The following is a 19,819-nucleotide window of genomic DNA, read 5'->3' on the forward strand; positions in this document are numbered from 1 at the left end:
CAGGCGAGCTGTGTGAGAACAGGGTTCCTACCATCTCTCTCCTACGCTCCTCCTCCCGTTCAGACTCCTTGGAGTAGTCTCGAGCCTTCTTCCTCTCGCGGATCTCCCAGTTCTTCAAGCGCTTCAAGACAGACACGAGACATTTAGCAACATTTCACAGCCAACACACACACACACACACTATCATGATCACACTCAACTGTAAGCACCATGGATGCAAACTACTGAGGGCCCAAACAGGTATCCTTTTTTTTTAGTTGCACTGAAACATGCAATAAATCTCTGCTGGGTGGAAATGCAGGTTTTATCTAATTAAACAACATAATCTTAATCTTAATGATCAGTCTTGGTGTGTAAAATAAAAAGTGGTTAAGGTAAACCTAACTCACAGCTAAAAAAAATGTAAAGAAAGCAATCTAATGTTATTTGTTGCCTAGACTTTACTGCAAATGATACTCAAGTCTTGTGAAAAAAACATTACACGAATATTGCAGTTACCATGACAGCCTTTATAACAGAACGCCTGTGACCACACACACAAATATTGCACTTTGGGGGGAAAAAAAAAACTCTATTATAGTGGCAACTATAGTAGACATCGATCAAGTGCACAAGGCTACATTGGAGCAAAAATAACGTTGACCGAGTAAAAAATGAAATAACTCCCACGTGTCACTCTCAAATTCAACACAACTAAAGCAATATCTTTGGGCTACACATTATTACATTGTACACTTTCTGCCTGTGGACATCTGTTCTACAATGTGCCAGCAGAGTATGAAACCCTTTGTTGGCATAATGGATCTCTTTCAGGCAGAGTACACCCGGCATACCCCTTTTATCCACTGTATTGAAGACGTGAGAAAAAGGGAAAGTGTGTGGTTTTCCTTTCACCTCTATAGTGGCATCCAGCTTAAGCCAGGCCCAGCTACACTTCATCCCTGAATCCACTTGTTTAACAAGCAACGCTTCATTTTCACCTAATTCTCTCATTCTGAAAATGAACCACATACTGTAGAGGGAAAACATTTGTTCCCAGATAGCAGTTAGATCGTTAGCAGTTTGATCGTTAGCAGTTTGATCGTTAGCTAGTTAGATCGTTAGCTAGTTAGATCGTTAGCTAGTTAACACCCAGACTGCCAGGATCCAGTAAGCAACTAACATGTTATAACGGCAATGAGTTGTATACCAGTCTATACAATAGCAAATTGGTTCGGTTACTAATGTTCTCATCTCATGTTGTAACGTTAGCTGTCTAACTTTATTAGCAAGCTACTGTAATTTTCACACCATAAACTCAATTATTTGATCAGTTAAGTTGGCTAATGTTGCTCAACATTTACCTGGCTAGCTAACGGAGAATTCGATCCATGTAGCAAGATACTTCCTCCCTCACCTCTTAACTTTCCAAATGCCAGTTGTTTTTCGGTTACAGCTCATCATCACCTTCTCACCCCTGTCTCCGTGGTCAGGCCTCTCACCTACCTCTTCGTTATCGTTCAGGGGACGTTCAAACTGCCTTTCCACTCTCCCGTTGTCCAAAGCCCCCCCCCCCCCCCCCAACTTCTCATCGGATCTAGCCAAATCACGTAGGTCATTACTTTACATCCCTGAAGCACTACTAGGTATGTGAGTACCTACTTCTTGGTAGGCTGCCTCCTTGTCTCTGAGCTTCCTCTCCAGCCTTCTCCTCTCGTAGACCTCCTCCTCATCCTCCTGGTCACGCTTCTTGTCCTTGTCGCGACTCACCTCTCTGTCTCTGCAACATCACCAACCTAGTTAAATACCAATCATTCCTTTACAAAGTGATTTCCGACTTTATTAAAACACACACCTTGAGTGGCTGCGGTCTTTGCTCCTGTCGCGGCTCCTCTCCCTCTCCCGTTCTCGCTCTTTCGTCCGGTTGCGGTCACGATCTCGGTCTCTGTCACTTCTTTCCCGTTCTCTCTCGCGCTCTCTCTCGCGCTCCCTCTCCCTCTCCTTCTCCCTCTCCTTCTCCCGCTCGCGGTCCCGTCGCTCCCTCTCACGCTCCCTCTCCTTGTCCCTCTCCCTTCGCTCGCGCTCAAACTCTGCACGCTCCTTCTCCTTCTTGTCCTTCTCCTCCTCCAGTTTCTGCAAAAAGAACAGAGGAGGTTGATAAGTTGGAGGCTCCGGGAGTACAGCCATGCCAACAGAACAGGAGCACAGTGAGGCTGGCTCACACGTATCTATAAATGCACATAAGTGGATCTAGAAGTGGTTTCCAGGCTCTGGGGGCAGAGGGGACTACTGTAACAATGTGGATTCCTATTATCTAAGGATGAAGTAGTTGATAGTGTGACGTTTTGGCACAACAGGCGCTGTATGGCAGGGCTAAGAGTTTATGGGAAAACAGGTGCTGAATGGCAGGGCTAAGAGTTTATAGGAAAACAGGTGCTGAATGGCAGGGCTAAGAGTTTATGGGAAAACAGGTGCTGAATGGCAGGGCTTAGAGTTTATAGGAAAACAGGTGCTGAATGGCAGGGCTAAGAGTTCATAGGAAAACAGGTGCTGAATGGCAGGGCTAAGAGTTTATAGGAAAACAGGTGCTGAATGGCAGGGCTAAGAGTTTATAGGAAAACAGGTGCTGAATGGCAGGGCTAAGAGTTTATAGGAAAACAGGTGCTGAATGGCAGGGCTTAGAGTTTATAGGAAAACAGGTGCTGAATGGCAGGGCTTAGAGTTTATGGGAAAACAGGTGCTGAATGGCAGGGCTTAGAGTTTATAGGAAAACAGGTGCTGAATGGCAGGGCTTAGAGTTTATAGGAAAACAGGTGCTGAATGGCAGGGCTAAGAGTTTATAGGAAAACAGGTGCTGAATGGCAGGGCTAAGAGTTTATAGGAAAACAGGTGCTGAATGGCAGGGCTAAGAGTTTATGGGAAAACAGGTGCTGAATGGCAGGGCTTAGAGTTTATAGGAAAACAGGTGCTGAATGGCAGGGCTAAGAGTTTATAGGAAAACAGATGCTGAATGGCAGGGCTAAGAGTTTATAGGAAAACAGGTGCTGAATGGCAGGGCTAAGAGTTTATGGGAAAACAGGTGCTGAATGGCAGGGCTTAGAGTTTATGGGAAAACAGGTGCTGAATGGCAGGGCTAAGAGTTTATGGGGAAACAGGTGCTGAATGGCAGGGCTTAGAGTTTATAGGAAAACAGGTGCTGAATGGCAGGGCTTAGAGTTTATAGGAAAACAGGTGCTGAATGGCAGGGCTTAGAGTTTATGGTGAAACAGGTGCTGAATGGCAGGGCTAAGAGTTTATAGGAAAACAGGTGCTGAATGGCAGGGCTAAGAGTTTATAGGAAAACAGGTGCTGAATGGCAGGGCTTAGAGTTTATAGGAAAACAGGTGCTGAATGGCAGGGCTAAGAGTTTATGGGAAAACAGGTGCTGAATGGCAGGGCTAAGAGTTTATGGGGAAACAGCAAGCTGTCCCTTGTCACAAGACCCAGTACTTATGTGTCCTTGTCTAATTATTGTATTTCTTTCCCCAGACTACCTTGTGGGACAAATCAAAAATCTGTCTTGGGGCCAGATGCAGACCTCTGATTGTACTATGATTGTTAAGCAGGGTGTCTTACGAGCTAACTAGAGACACTGGAAACCACTGAGGTCAAAGAAGACATCTTGTTGGCCATGTCAAACATCACAGGCATTCACAACTAGAAAAAGCCCCTGCTTGAGAGACGATGCTTTTTCTCCGCAAAGTCAAGTGTCCTTATTACAGGAGAAACAGAAAGAAAAAGCGTCAATCCTTTTGTTAAACTAGTTGTTGGTGACTTACAGGTGTGGAACTACGGAGTTCAGCTCTTCGCTGCCCCTACAAGCCTATACCAGTTAGGCCTGGGAGGAAACGCAGGTCAAACGGTCCACAAACGAAACATCATGAGATTCTCTCACGTCTTTCTCAAGCAAATCATCAAAAAACAACCATTAAACTTCAGATGGGGTCACATTGCTGAAAACAAAGCTGTGAAAAATCCTGGTACATCTTTTTACATACTGTAGTTATATCACATTTTTTGTACAGGTAAATTAAGTTGTAGAGACTCTTACCCCTGCTTCAGTCTTCGGTAGTCCTCCCATGACTCACTTTCCCAGACACACTGACATTCTTCCCTCCTAGTAGCTACACCCATGGCTCCCCATGAACTCTGAACTGATCTACAGCTACAATTATAAGCCACACATTCTGAATGCATTGTGTTTCTCATGTATATGTCAGGTTGAGACCACAGGATTCCGATAGCTATCTGCTCTTGTTGGAAAGACATAAAAGCAATCCATTGGTCCATAATGAACAACAGAAGGTTGTCCTGATCAGAACTGCAGAGCCATGGATCTAGCGCAGCTTAAGACCAAAACAATAGGAAGAAGGAGAGAGAGGTGTGGGGGGGAAGATGGAGAAGAGAGAGAGGTGTGGGGGGGAAGATGGAGAAGAGAGAGAGGTGTGGGGGGGAAGATGGAGAAGAGAGAGAGGTGTGGGGGGGAAGATGGAGAAGAGAGAGAGGTGTGGGGGGGAAGATGGAGAAGAGAGAGAGGTGTGGGGGGGGAAGATGGAGAAGAGAGAGAGGTGTGGGGGGGGAAGATGGAGAAGAGAGAGAGGTGTGGGGGGGAAGATGGAGAAGAGAGAGAGGTGTGGGGGGAAGATGGAGAAGAGAGAGAGGTGTGGGGGGGAAGATGGAGAAGAGAGAGAGGTGTGGGGGGGAAGATGGAGAAGAGAGAGAGGTGTGGGGGGGAAGATGGAGAAGAGAGAGAGGTGTGGGGGGGAAGATGGAGAAGAGAGAGAGGTGTGGGGGGGAAGATGGAGAAGAGAGAGAGGTGTGGGGGGGAAGATGGAGAAGAGAGAGAGGTGTGGGGGGGAAGATGGAGAAGAGAGAGAGGTGTGGGGGGGAAGATGGAGAAGAGAGAGAGGTGTGGGGGGAAGATGGAGAAGAGAGAGAGGTGTGGGGGGGAAGATGGAGAAGAGAGAGAGGTGTGGGGGGGAAGATGGAGAAGAGAGAGAGGTGTGGGGGGGAAGATGGAGAAGAGAGAGAGGTGTGGGGGGGAAGATGGAGAAGAGAGAGAGGTGTGGGGGGGAAGATGGAGAAGAGAGAGAGGTGTGGGGGGAAGATGGAGAAGAGAGAGAGGTGTGGGGGGGAAGATGGAGAAGAGAGAGAGGTGTGGGGGGGAAGATGGAGAAGAGAGAGGTGTGGGGGGAAGATGGAGAAGAGAGAGAGGTGTGGGGGGGAAGATGGAGAAGAGAGAGAGGTGTGGGGGGGAAGATGGAGAAGAGAGAGAGGTGTGGGGGGGAAGATGGAGAAGAGAGAGAGGTGTGGGGGGGAAGATGGAGAAGAGAGAGAGGTGTGGGGGGGAAGATGGAGAAGAGAGAGAGGTGTGGGGGGGAAGATGGAGAAGAGAGAGAGGTGTGGGGGGGAAGATGGAGAAGAGAGAGAGGTGTGGGGGGGAAGATGGAGAAGAGAGAGAGGTGTGGGGGGGAGATGGAGAAGAGAGAGGCGTGGGGGGAGATGGAGAGAGAGGTGTGGGGGGGAGATGGAGAAGAGAGAGAGGTGTGGGGGGAGATGGAGAAGAGAGAGAGGTGTGGGGGGGAGATGGAGAAGAGAGAGAGGTGTGGGGGGGAGATGGAGAAGAGAGGTGGAGGGAAGATGGAGTAGAGAGAGAGGTGTGGAGGGAAGATGGAGAAGAGAGAGAGAGGTGTGGGGGGGAGATGGAGAAGAGAGAGAGGTGTGGGGGGGAGATGGAGAAGAGAGAGAGGTGTGGGGGGGAGATGGAGAAGAGAGGTGGGGGGAGAAGAGAGAGCAAAGGTACTATGGGCATGGCTGGAAGGAAATGAGTCGTAATCAATCTTGTTCCTGGATCTAATTGGTTAGTCTGTCTTCCTACTTCAACTTACCTTGCTCTGTGTTCTACTGGTGGTAGCTTGGGCATAGAGTCACTAATTAACTGCATGTAGGCCATAGGTACATTACTCTCCCCTCGTATATTAACCATAGGCCTTACCATTCACACTTCAGACAACATCTCATTGTGTAGTAGGAGCACCTTTATTGCTAGTCTACTGTTGTATATAATGAACTTTGAAGACAACTCAAATAATGGGCACATGAAAATGAAGAGGGTGAATGGCAATTGGAATCAGGTGGAAAAGGAGACAGACAAGTTAAACAAGGGAGAAAGAAAGAGCTAAAATAACAGAGAGAAAAAAACAACGAGAGAGAGAGAAGCCCTAACACACACACACACACTCATCGACAGGGTGGGTTGGGACTTACCCGACTAGTCTTCAGAACACAGGGTGCTGTGGAGGGGCGCCCCCCCTCCCTGCTATAACAGTGGTTATTGAGTCTCAGTGACTTTCACACACATTATTTAGAATACACCATTTACAGAGGACTCACACAGGTTCACTGGCCTCTACGGCTTGGGGATAACGTGATAAAATGTTGGAAATCGAATCAGCATGGTTCTCTGTCCCCATGTGGTAAATAGGAGCAAGACCAATGTCATGTTGACATGCATCTAATGGAAATGGTTGGCTGTGTATTGTTTAGAAGTTCTCCTAAGGTTCTCCTAAGGTTCCAGTCACCAACGTATGCCAGAGTGCCTGTGCAGTTGCCCCTATGCGAGTCTTCGAGGGGGGGGCGTCCAGTATATGTACAAAATAAAGGAAAGCTCATACTTACATCCTATCCTCGACAACTTTTTCCAAAGCTCTGAGATTCATCTTGCTTTAGTCACCATATGATGTCTATCATAATGGTTGGGTTTAATGAATAGATTAGCTTTACGGTAACTTTACATTGTCGCCATGCATTTTGTTTGTGTGTGATGAATGACTTATGGATCTAACCATCTATACTGTCACACCTAAATACCCTAATATACACAAATAAGTGTCCCGCCATCACACGAGTCAAATTAGGTTTGAAAACGGTGACAATGCTAGAAATCGGACAACTATTCGTGTTGGAACAGACTGTAGATAACATTGAAATGACATGGTAAAAATCCAGATATTTCTACATTTCTGACATTGCCAATTAAATCAGATTTTAGAGCAATGTATGCAATATTTTGGTAGAAAATGTTTACTAATTCTCCCATCCTATATTTAGAGTACAATCATGAAAAGGTCTTTGTGCAAGTGTCCACTAGCGGTAAGTGTGGAAACTAAAAAGGAGTGTACTACTAGCATGTGCAGCTTCTTTTCCCAAACCTGCAATGTGAGTGAGAGAGATGAATACGGTACTGTACCTTGTGGGTGTCACGGAATTTACTGATCTCTCTGGAAATCAGGTCTCTCTTGTCATCCTCCAACCCGTCAATTGCGTTGATATCCTCCTAAGGGACAATGGGATGCAGGCAGATGGGACATTGTTCAGGGTCATGCTGTCAACTGGGGACCATTTCTTACACAGAACCCAAACCGGCTGCATGCATGCGCCATCGTGCATACATGTATTTTGTCACCCCTACACCAAACGCGACACGCAGGTTCAAATATCACAACAAACTGAACCAATTACATTCAATTGGAGACGGGTCGAAAAGCATTAAACATTTATGGCAATTTAGTTAGCTTAATTAGCTTGCTAGCTAATTTTTCCTATTTAGCTAGCTTGCTTTGCTGTTGCTAGCTAATTTTTCCTGGGATATAAACATTGAGTTGACTTCTATTTTAGCGCCTGGCAACGCAGACGCTTGTTGGCGAGTGCGAGCAGTGTGGGTGCAATAATTTAATAATGTACATTTCTAAATGTATTTTGCACATGCGACGCGAGCGGTGTAGTCAGCCTGTTAGCGTAGTGTAGCCAGCCTGTTAGCGTAGTGTAGCCAGCCTGTTAGAGTAGTGTAGTCAGCCTGTTAGCGTAGTGTAGCCAGCCTGTTAGCGTAGTGTAGCCAGCCTGTTAGCGTAGTGTAGTTAGCCTGTTAGCGTAGTGTAGTCAGCCTGTTAGCGTAGTGTAGTCAGCCTGTTAGCGTAGTGTAGTCAGCCTGTTAGCGTAGTGTAGCCATTTACACAGATCACACAACCTGAAGAAACACCTAGAGCCGTGGGCCAGTTTCCCAGACACAGATTAAGCTTATTCTTGGTCTAAAAAGCATGCTCCAGGGAGAATCTACATTGAAATAGCTTTTAAATCCAGGACTAGACTTAAACCCCATCCAGAGCTTTGTGTATCAGTAAATGTATAATGTGTCCAAATACAATATCACAACCTCAACCAATGCCTATCAGGTTACAGAGAACGGACCCCCCCCCCCCCCCAGAGTGATAACAGAGAAAGGATTCCCCCCCAGAGTGATAACAGAGAAAGGATCCCCCCAGAGTGATAACAGAGAAAGGATTCCCTCCCAGAGTGATAACAGAGAAAGGATTCCCCCCCAGAGTGATAACAGAGAAAGGATCCCCCCCAGAGTGATAACAGAGAAAGGATTCCCTCCCAGAGTGATAACAGAGAAAGGATTCCCCCCCAGAGTGATAACAGAGAAAAGATCCCCCCCAGAGTGATAACAGAGAAAAGATCCCCCCCAGAGTGATAACAGAGAAAGGATCCCCCCCCCCCAGAGTGATAACAGAGAAAGGATCCCCCCCCCCCAGAGTGATAACAGAGAAAGGATCCCCCCCAGAGTGATAACAGAGAAAAGATCCCCCCCAGAGTGATAACAGAGAAAGGATTCCCCCCCAGAGTGATAACAGAGAAAGGATCCCCCCCCCCCCCCAGAGTGATAACAGAGAAAAGATCCCCCCCAGAGTGATAACAGAGAAAAGATCCCCCCCAGAGTGATAACAGAGAAAGGATCCCCCCCCCCAGAGTGATAACAGAGAAAAGATCCCCCCCCCCCAGAGTGATAACAGAGAAAAGATCCCCCCCAGAGTGATAACAGAGAAAAGATCCCCCCCAGAGTGATAACAGAGAAAGGATCCCCCCCAGAGTGATAACAGAGAAAGGATCCCCCCCAGAGTGATAACAGAGAAAGGATCCCCCCCAGAGTGATAACAGAGAAAGGATTCCCCCCAGAGTGATAACAGAGAAAGGATTCCCCCCAGAGTGATAACAGAGAAAGGATTCCCCCCAGAGTGATAACAGAGAAAGGATTCCCCCCAGAGTGATAACAGAGAAAGGATTCCCCCCAGAGTGATAACAGAGAAAGGATCCCCCCCAGAGTGATAACAGAGAAAGGATCCCCCCCAGAGTGATAACAGAGAAAGGATCCCCCCAGAGTGATAACAGAGAAAGGATCCCCCCAGAGTGATAACAGAGAAAGGATCCCCCCAGAGTGATAACAGAAAGGATCCCCCCCCCCCCAGAGTGATAACAGAGAAAGGATCCCCCCCAGAGTGATAACAGAGAAAGGATCCCCCCAGAGTGATAACAGAGAAAGGATCCCCCCAGAGTGATAACAGAGAAAGGATCCCCCCAGAGTGATAACAGAGAAAGGATCCCCCCCAGAGTGATAACAGAGAAAGGATCCCCCCCAGAGTGATAACAGAGAAAGGATCCCCCCAGAGTGATAACAGAGAAAGGATCCCCCCAGAGTGATAACAGAAAGGATCCCCCCCAGAGTGATAACAGAAAGGATCCCCCCCAGAGTGATAACAGAAAGGATCCCCCCAGAGTGATAACAGAGAAAGGATCCCCCCAGAGTGATAACAGAGAAAGGATCCCCCCAGAGTGATAACAGAAAGGATCCCCCCCAGAGTGATAACAGAAAGGATCCCCCCAGAGTGATAACAGAGAAAGGATCCCCCCCAGAGTGATAACAGAAAGGATCCCCCCCAGAGTGATAACAGAAAGGATCCCCCCAGAGTGATAACAGAAAGGATCCCCCCAGAGTGATAACAGAAAGGATCCCCCCAGAGTGATAACAGAAAGGATCCCCCCCAGAGTGATAACAGAAAGGATCCCCCCCAGAGTGATAACAGAGAAAGGATCCCCCCAGAGTGATAACAGAAAGGATCCCCCCCAGAGTGATAACAGAAAGGATCCCCCCCAGAGTGATAACAGAAAGGATCCCCCCCAGAGTGATAACAGAGAAAGGATCCCCCCCAGAGTGATAACAGAAAGGATATCCACATACCTCCTCTTTTTTCTCTTTCCTTTTCCTGCGTTGCTGAGATTCATCATCATTCAAGGGAGCTTTGAGATCGCTGGCGTACTCTCGGATCAGACCATCGATGGTGCCCTTAACGATCTGGTCCCTCATCTGGGTGTCCTTGTCGATCACCTCCTCCTCTTCCTCCTCTTTTCCATCCTCTGCTTCCGCCTTCTATCATAAACACAGGGAGAGCGAGAGAAGGGAGAAAGAAAGAGAAGGCAAAGAGGGAGAGAGAGGTGGGAGGCAGCTTAGTAAGCAATAAGCGATAAGTCAACTCAGCCTAACTAGTTGAAATTGAATTACAAGGGGCTGTTGTGTTCCAGGCCTTTCGGCACAGAGTTGCCCATTCATTTAGGCAGCCCTGCTTCCTAGTGCGTGGTCCATCTTAGCCTCCACTAGATTACACTGTCATTCAGATTGCAAGCGTTCCCCTCTCCCCTCTCTATGTGTTAATTTGTTGTTGATAACATAGAAATAGAATGAATGGGGAAGCCCGTTCTATCCATTCTATTTTGATGGTCGATATATTTGATCTGTCGATTCTGTTTACTGCGGCAGCACCATTCTACTGAATCTACTTCCAGGTGCAGCGAGTTTCTGGTGGAGAACAGAGCCAGTTACTGCGATTTGCATATAGCAAGCATGAGAAATCTACGTCTCACATCCAAAGCCAGATAGCTCTTAAGACATTAGGCAGCTCACGGATAGATCTGACTTACAGAAAACGTTTGACCTCTGTCATTGCCAACAAAGGGTATATAACAAAGTATTGAGATAAACTTTTGTTATTGACCAAATACTTATTTTCCACCAAAATCTGCAAATAAATTCATTAAAAATCCTACAATGTGATTTTCTGTATTTTTTTTCTTCTCATTTTGTCTGTCATAGTTGAAGTGTACCTATGATGAAAATTACAGGCCTCTCTCATCTTTTTAAGTGGGAGAACTTGCACAATTGGTGGCTGACTAAATACTTTTTTGCCCTAGTGTATATGTAAATGTACTGGTGTATAAAGGTGATTCTGATTCCAGCGTGTCCCACTCCCCACCCCGTTGCCGTTGGTGCTACTCTTCTTCTTGGCCTTCCACTCGTCCAGCTGGGCCTTGGTCTTGGCATCCACCTTCACCAGCAGCTTCTTCTCCCCGATCTGCAGCTCGTGGAGCAGTCGCAGGGCCCGCAGCGTCGACTCTGGTTCCTTGTACTCACAGAATCCAAAAGCTGGAGAGAATAGAGGAGACAGGAGGGGTGGCACAGTGTTTATCACACAACAGCGTGGATTCACCACCAGGGATCAGTGACGGCAGTGTAGTTGGCAGGGCCTACCCTGTATAAATTAAAAAATAACAAATGAAAAACAAAAATAAATTGTCAATCGTTTGGTCATCTTTTCTGCAAGATAAAATTGATTTCTGAACTAGTACTTACTTCCCAAATTGGCAGCCTTGCTGTGTACATTTCCCCCGCCCTTCAAACTCAATGCAAGGCATTGACAGGACTCGTGCATGCATGTTTCTACCATACATACTGAAAGGCAGGCCGAGAGCTTTGCTGCTTTTCATGTGTCAGTATGTCCCATTCATTTTCATTGCAAAAAAAAAAAGGTAATGGGATAGTCGGGGCTCGCTCCTGCCTGCGGACGTCACATGACAACTGCCAAAGGCAGTGACATTCAATTTACTGTCAGCTATAATAATCTGATCAGGACAGCTAACGTATTGCATCTGAAACAGTGTTCAACGTTGGATTTTCTAGTGAAATGGGGTGATAAGGGATGGAAGACTAACACCTGAGCTGAGGGAACTGCATCAAAAGGGACAGAAAATAACATGAGTGGAATCAACAGAAAGACTGGCTCTGTGGCTGTGGCTGCAGACGACTCTACTGCTTCCAAATGCCTGCTGTTCTCCACCAGCGACAGCCTGTTTCTGGTGGAGAACAGAGCCACTTACTGCGATTTGCATATAGCACTCAACAAGCATGGGAAATCTACGTCTCACATCCAAAGCCAGATAGCTCTTAAGACATTAGGCAGCTCACGGATAGATCTGACATTGATTGAACATGAATATGCACAATGCAAAGTTAAAGAGAACCAGGTTTTGAAAGACCTAGCTAATTAATGCTACATCATGCTACCTAGGTAAACAGGAGTTGGCATTTCGTGGCAACGACAAGTGTGCCAGCTCATCAAACAGGCCCAGGGACAACTATGTGGAACTATTACAGGCCTTTGCTGAAAAACATTTAACAGGTAGCAACCCATTTAAAGACTGCCATCATGTTTGCTTTTTGCTCATGACCCATGATGGTATTTTCAGTAAAACTGACGCGCTGTTCCGGGTTCTGCACAACAAAGTGATGGATGTGTGTGTGTCTGCCATACCCATATAAAAAACACAAAGAAAGAACGAACAGCAGTGGCAAGACGTTGATAGTTTCTATGAGCGATTTGACCATAAATGCAATGAACTGGGCCTGGCAGAAACTCGTAGTAAGCACCCGATCAGAGTAGAGGGCGAATCTACTTCATCATACTGGACAATATCAATGATCAGATGAGAGCCAGGTTTGACCACTTTGGTGAACTTCATTTCCTTGGCTTAGTGGACTACACTAAATAAAATGCTCATCAAAATACCGAAAGTACTTTGACTTCGTTAGACTTGCGGCTGATCATGTCAGAGTGTACAGTTCACAAATGATAGGAGACAAATCAACTGGACAGCTCCTTTTTGTTCCAGCATGACCTGACACAGAAGGTCCCCGAGGCGACAAAGTTACTGCAGCTGGTCCTCACTATATCAGCCACAATAGCAGAGGTCATTTTCTGCACTGAAACGTGTAAAGACATAGTCGAACCCGGACCGATCAAGGATGACTCTCATCCCTTGCCATCATCTCCTGTTAAAACTGACGGGCAACAGCGAGGAGATGGACGGACGGGCTGTTTACAAGTGTTTATTTAAGTAGCACCATCTACTATGATTACATGTCTGTTGTGTTAGTACACATCTCAGATCAGTAGTGCTGACTACTGGGCATGCTGGGTCGCTCTCTGCGGTTCTGAAAGTTGCCTGTTCGTGCAGGGCAGCCAGTTGCGTGGGGCACAAGCTATTAGGGCCTGTGAATGTTTCTAATGGTTGGCCACCTACCTGCTGCTGTTGGGTGGTTATCTTTGTACCGATAAACACCGTAGCAAAAATACGCTTGATGAGTGTGTGTGTGTGTGTGTGTGTGAGAGATGAGGACCGGGGTAATTAAAGAATAGCTTTGTCAGAGTCGTGTTCATTAAAATTCAAAAGAGTCTTTATCGGGCAAGTCCACTGTCACACCCTGTTTCAGTCGGTTTCCTTATAATTAGTAGTGCCTAATGAACAGGACCATGCTAAATAGTTGTTGCTTCAGATTGAGAAAGCATGCCGAGGAGGGGGGGGGGGGGGGTGACATTGGACTTACATGGTGGTAGAATATTTCACAAATGTTGTACCTGTTCTGTTTTTACCTTGAAGTTTTCCAGAGGCTCCTTGGACTCTCTTCCAGCTTAGGACCAGGCCACATTTCTGAAAAGGGAAACATTTCTTCATGACATGGACCCACTAAAGAAGATGGTTTACATTTATAATCATAGAGTATCAGGTGCAGTGGTGTAAAGTACTTAAGTAGTACTTTAAAGTATTTTTACTTAAGTAGTTTTTGGGGGTATCTGTACTTTACTATGAATATTTTCCCCAACTTTTGTTTTCTTTAGGAATGTAGTAAAATAATTTACTTTTTACTTCATATATTTTCCATGACACCCGAAAGTACTCGTTACATTTTGACAGGAAAATGGTCCAATTCACACACTTATCAGGAGAACATCCCTGGTCATCCCTACTGCCTCTGATCTGGCTGACTCATTAAAACACAAATGCTTGGTTTTGTAAATTATGTCTGAGTGTTGGAGTGTACCCCTGGCTATCTGTCAACAAAAAATACAAGACAATTGTGCCATCTGGTTTGCTTAAAATAAGAAATTAGAAACTGATTAATACTTTTGATACTTAAGTATATTTGAGAAATTCCATTTACTTTCAATACTTAAGTATATCTAAATACTTAAGACTTTTACACAAGTAGGATTTTACTGGGTGACTTTTACTTGAGTCATTTTCTATTAAAGAGATCTTTACTTTTACTCAAGTTTGACAATTTAGTACTTTTTCCACCACTGATCAGGTGAAAACCAGAAAAAAAATTGAAATAAAATATTTGGCCAAAAGATAAACATCTTTTACAAATCAGTTGAACCCCAAAGGCTAACTGAACCTTCATACACATACCGAAAACAGAAGAAACCCTCTCAAAACAACTGTCCTGATTTGAGAGCTGTATTGTACTAATATGATGTGTGACTAAAGACATTACCCGGATCCGGATACCCATAACAGCGTCCTAAATAATAGGCTGTCGAGTATAACTGTATTTTTTAAATAACGTTTTATAGTATGTGACATTTTGAAAATTTAGTATTCTTTAAATGCACAGGTGTCATACTAATTTCAGGCTTTTCATATAGTATGAATGAACTAAACTTTTGGGGAATTTCTCACTCACAGTGCATTCAAACTGAATAAAAGGACAGCTGAGATTTGATATTTATTTGAAAGTAAATATCTACATATATATAATATTTAAAAAATAAACTAATTGAAGATACAGAAAGAGTTTCCTGCAGTTCTGTCCTTAATCTTTGAAAACAGATTTTTATTTACAGCCTGCAGTGCCTTTACTTTAGCTAACATTAGCTATGCGCTTTAGCAGGACTTGAAGTTAGCTGGATACCTGAAAATCTTGCTGTTGTTGAATGACAACTTCATATTTAACCTAGCTAGACAGTTAGACTATCCTTTCCGGGTTAAAAAAAACTGAGTGTGCAAAACATTATTAAGGACCCCTGTTCGTTCCATGAGAGGCTAACCGTCCATGCCCTGACAATTTGAGGCTTCTAAACGCACTTTAAAAAAAAAAAACTTGTTATAGATTCTATTTTTGGACACAGAAAACTTTATGGAAATCAAATGTTTCTTCGATGAGAAAATGTGCAGAAAGGTGAACAAAATCCATCTGGGTCCATCTTTTCCCACTGGGCTTTCACATCTCCATATTTGGTAGTGAGTGGAAACGCCAACCGGATGCTTCACATTTACACATCTGGTGAAATATCTGGCTCATTGTTCTATCTGTGGTAGTATGCCAAGGCCGTGGCATACTGAATATTTCTTACTAAACATTGTCATAAATAGTATGCGACGATGAGTACATAGTATAACGTATGTTTTATTTTACCTTTATTTAACCAGGCAAGTCAGTTAAGAACAAATTCTTATTTTCAATGACGGCCTAGTGGGTTAACTGCCTGTTCAGGGGCAGAACGACAGATTTGTACCTTGTCAGCTCGGGGGTTTGAACTTGCAACCTTCCGGTTACTAGCCCAACGCTCTAACCACTAGGCTACCCTGCCGCCCCGTAGTGCGCTAGTTTGGTTATTGGGACATGATCACCGTCCATAGCCTAAATAAAAGGTTGCTGTCTCTTTCCAATATGACTACATGCAAGTTCCTCACCGCCAGCAACTTTCGAATCAGCATGTCCGAGGCCTTCTCCGAGATGTTTCCTACAAACACTGTGGTGGTGGGGCCGTTGTTCTCGTCCAGGGGAGCTTCCTTCCTGGGGGCCGCGGGCTTACTGACAACGGGCATGGAGGTGGGTACCAGGACTGTGGGGTTCTGGGTCATGATGCCCATGTGGACTGGTATCATTGGGGTACCTAGAAAAGTGATAAACCAGATTAATGTATACAAAATATATTTGGATTAAAGGAAAATTCAAATCAAAAAGTGATCTGTAGGTATTAGTCCGCTGTTGATACACTCCTGAAATGTTTTGCATGTCAGCAATCAAGTTATATAACCAAGATATATAACTTTCAAAATACAGGAAGTGTCACAGTATTGCTGCATTTGTAACCAAGTGGGAAGTGGGAATTTACCACCACAGAGTTAGATAGAGAACTATAGATGGATAAAACCTGTTTTGGCATGGGCATGGTCAAAGGGCTTCATCATTTTAAGGTAGTCAACTGGGTGGGACTTCCTATGGGTGAAGGAAGGATCACATGATTCTATCCGGGTCATCAAGCCAATGAATTACAGTGCCTTCAGAAAGTATTCACACCACTTCACCTTTTACACATTTTGTTGTGTTACAAAGTTGAATTGAAATGGATTTGACATGTTTTTTTTTGTCCATGATATACACACAAAACGGTAATGTCAAAGTGGAAGAAAAATTCTAACATTTGTAAACAACTCGTGAAAAATGCAATGCTAAAATACAATCCCCTGAGTCAATACATGTTACAATCACCCTTGGCTGTGATTACAGTTGTGAGTCTTTCTGGGTAAGCCTCTAAGAGCTTTCCACACCTGGATTGTGCAACATTTGCCCATCATTCTTTTCAAAATTCTTCAAGCTCTGTCAAATTGGTTGTTGATCATTGCTAGACAACCATTTTCAGGTCTTGCCACATATTTTCAAGCAGATTTAGGTCAAAACTAAGATTTAGGTCAACTCGGGAACATTCACTGTTTTTGTGGTAAGCAACTCCAGTGTAGATTTAGCCTTTAGGTTTTTGTCCTGCTGAAAGGTGAATTCATCTCCCAGTGTCTGGTGGAAATCAGACTGAATCAGGTTTCCTCTAAGATTTTTCCTATACTTAACTACATTCTGTTTTTATCCTGAAAAACTCCCCATTCCGTAACAATTACAAGCACACCCATAACTTGATGCAACCACCACTATGCTTGAAAATATGGAAAGTGGTACTCAGTAATGTGTTGTATTGGATTTGCCCCAAACACAATACTTTGTATTCTGGACAAAAAGTGAACTGCTTTGCAGTATTACTTTAGTGCCTTGTGGCAAACGGGATGCATGTTTTAGAATATGTTTTACTCTGTACAGGCTTCCTTCTTTTCACTGTCAATTAGGTTAGTATTGTGGAGTAACTACAATGTTGTTGATCCATCCTCAGTTTTCTCCTATCACAGCCATTAACCTCCGTTTAAAGTCACCATTGGCCTCATGGTGAAATCCTTGAGCGGTTTCCTTCCGCTACGGCAACTGAGTTAGGAAGGACACCTGTATCTTTTGTAGTGACTCGGTGTATTGATACACCATCTAAAAGTGTAATTAATAACTTCACCATGCTCAAAAGGATATTCAATATCTGTTTTCTTTAGGTGCCCTTCTTTGCGAGGCATTGGAAAACCTCCCTGGTGTTTGTGGTTGAATCTGTGTTTGAAATTCACGGCTCAACTGAGGGACCTTAGACAATTGTATGTGTGGGGTACAGAGATGAGGTATCATTCAAAAATCATGTTAAACACACTTATTGCACACAGAGTGAGTCCATGCAACTTATTATGTGACTTGTTAAGCACACTCTCACTCCTGAACTTGTTAAGGCTTGTCACAACAAAGGGGTTGAATACTTATTGCCTTAAGACATTTCAGCTTTTCATTGAAATAATTAGTACACATTTTTCAAAACATAATTCCACTTTGACATTATGACCATTGTGTGCAGGCCAGCGACAAAATCTCAACTTAATCAATTTTAAATTCAGGCTGTAACACAACAAAATGTGGAGAAAGACAAGGGGTGTGAAAACTTTCTGAAGGCACTGAAAACCCCTGAGCAAACATTCCATAACTGTAGGTGGCAGTAAATCGCCATAAAAGGCTTGATACCCGTTCAAAACAACACACTCTATAGATGGCAGTAGGCAACCTTTCAGTTTGTTTGCCAACTCAGAAGTGGTAGAAGCAGAAAATGTACTACTTCAAAATGGAGATGGCTTCGATGGCGCTGGCCGTGCACTCAGACACCATACTGGGACATAGAGAACGATAGAGATATCATCGGTATATATGTTTACAACATACGACTGGGGAAAATCCATTTGAACGGCCCACCAACTGGTAATCACTAGTGGGAAACTCATCCATTATATTAATGCAGAGTATTATATATCCTTTACAAATCAGAGGCATGTTCACAATGTACTAACTAGCTGTATAATTTACATAGACAGGCCCATAGGTTAGGACCTCCGTCTGTGATGACTCACCTGAAGGAAAACCAGAGAACTGTGGAGGCGGGATTCCCGGTGGCAACAGGGGTCGGTTGAGATGAGGGAACGACATCTTGTGGAAATCACCCACATAAAACATTGGACCAAAGTATACAGTCAGAACGGTCATAAGAGAGCAGTGGACACAACAGTAAACAACTCTCCAGTCCAAACAGGATGACTGGAATAGCGAGTGATTTCAGGCCTAAATAAAAGCCTAATGAAGTTACTGATACCTAGTCTTCCTAGCACCATAAGATACCGTCATGAATTAACATGGATTGTCAACGGAGACACGTTTTTTCCCCCTACGGCATTGAACTGTCAACGCATTCACGTCACGCAGACAGTGTTTATGTATACATCACACGTCAGTTTATTATGAAATATCTCACCAACATGTATTCGAAGCTTTTTAAATATTTTTTTTAAATTCGAAGAGTAATCTAATCAATTGAATTTGTCAATTTAGCTAAAATAGGCCTATCACCCCTTTAAAAATATAGATTAGGCTGGACGGTTTGCAGCCTGCAACCATTACTGTGTAGATACTGTATAGGACTCTTTCTGAAATCAACATGGACACGAGGTGTATTGGAGCTCTATTCAGGTTCACAGATGTAATCACTGTCACCATGCTCCTTTGGCTAAATGCTATCAATTTCTGTGGGGGGTTTGATGTGTTACGGTTAAAACCATGGCTTGAATTGGGGGGGGTATGTGAGAATGTAACAATTGTTATAGAGAAGGGCAAAAAAAACACATAGGCTACCCCTTGCTCACTTATACACCGAGTATACAAAACATTAAGGTCCTCTGCCCATGACAGACTGACCAGGTGAATCCAGGTGAAAGTTATGATCCCTTATTGATGTCACTTGTTAGATCAGTGAAGATGAAGGGGAGGCGATGGCTTAAAAATCTCTCTTTCATCTTTGAGACATGGATTGTGTATGCGTGCCATTCAGAGGGTGAACGGGCAAGACAAAATATTGAAGTGCCTTTGAACGGGGTATTGTAGTAGGTACACCGCTTTGTGTCAAGAACTGCAACGCTGCTGGGTTTTTCACGCTCAACAGTTTCCCGTGTGTATCAAGAATGGTTCACCACCGAAAGGACATCCAGCCAACTTGACACAACTGTGGGAAGCATTGGAGTCAACGTGGGCCAGCATCCCTGTGGAACACTTGACACCTCATGGAGTCCATGCCCTGACAATTTGAGGCTGTTCTGAGGACAAAAAGGGGAGGGTGCAACTCAATATTAGGAAGGTGTATATAAAGCCATCTAGGCTATAACAATGATTAACTTTGCAATGCTTTCTGCAGTCACTAACCAATTGACTGTCTTGCTCAACATGAGTTCACGCCACGATAGACCTATAAAGCAAGTGTCATTATTCCACGGAAAATATGGTTGTTTTAAATGCCCCGGAATTGAGAAGATTAGTGGTCGCCTATGCCTATAACAAAATACCAAAAAGATAGAAGCAGTATGGGTCTATCCATAGACAAAACATCTTAACAGA

General features: G+C 44.4%; 1 protein-coding gene across 5 annotated transcripts in view; it reads right to left on the minus strand.

The window, feature by feature from the left end:
* The window catches only part of LOC110522557 (RNA-binding protein 25), a 28,070-nt gene that overhangs the window by 6,493 nt on the left and 1,758 nt on the right, over positions 1–19,819 (minus strand). Inside the window, exons 2-10 of one of the 5 annotated variants that reach the window (XM_036976184.2) lie at positions 18,289–18,364; positions 15,721–15,923; positions 13,617–13,674; positions 11,163–11,332; positions 10,094–10,282; positions 7,268–7,354; positions 1,835–2,112; positions 1,642–1,759; positions 32–121 (exon numbers count right to left, since the gene is read on the minus strand). In XM_036976184.2, coding sequence (XP_036832079.1) covers positions 32–121; positions 1,642–1,759; positions 1,835–2,112; positions 7,268–7,354; positions 10,094–10,282; positions 11,163–11,332; positions 13,617–13,674; positions 15,721–15,923; positions 18,289–18,364 — 1,269 coding nt within the window. Of the gene's footprint in view, positions 1–31; positions 122–1,641; positions 1,760–1,834; positions 2,113–6,696; positions 6,762–7,267; positions 7,355–10,093; positions 10,283–11,162; positions 11,333–13,601; positions 13,675–15,720; positions 15,924–18,288; positions 18,365–19,819 lie in introns of those variants that run through there. The other 4 variants (XM_036976182.2, XM_036976185.2, XM_036976183.2 and 1 more) reach the window with 4 other exon arrangements.

This window comes from Oncorhynchus mykiss, chromosome 4, assembly GCF_057628025.1.
Source record: "Oncorhynchus mykiss isolate SJ-2025 chromosome 4, ASM5762802v1, whole genome shotgun sequence".
NCBI lineage: Eukaryota > Metazoa > Chordata > Actinopteri > Salmoniformes > Salmonidae > Oncorhynchus > Oncorhynchus mykiss.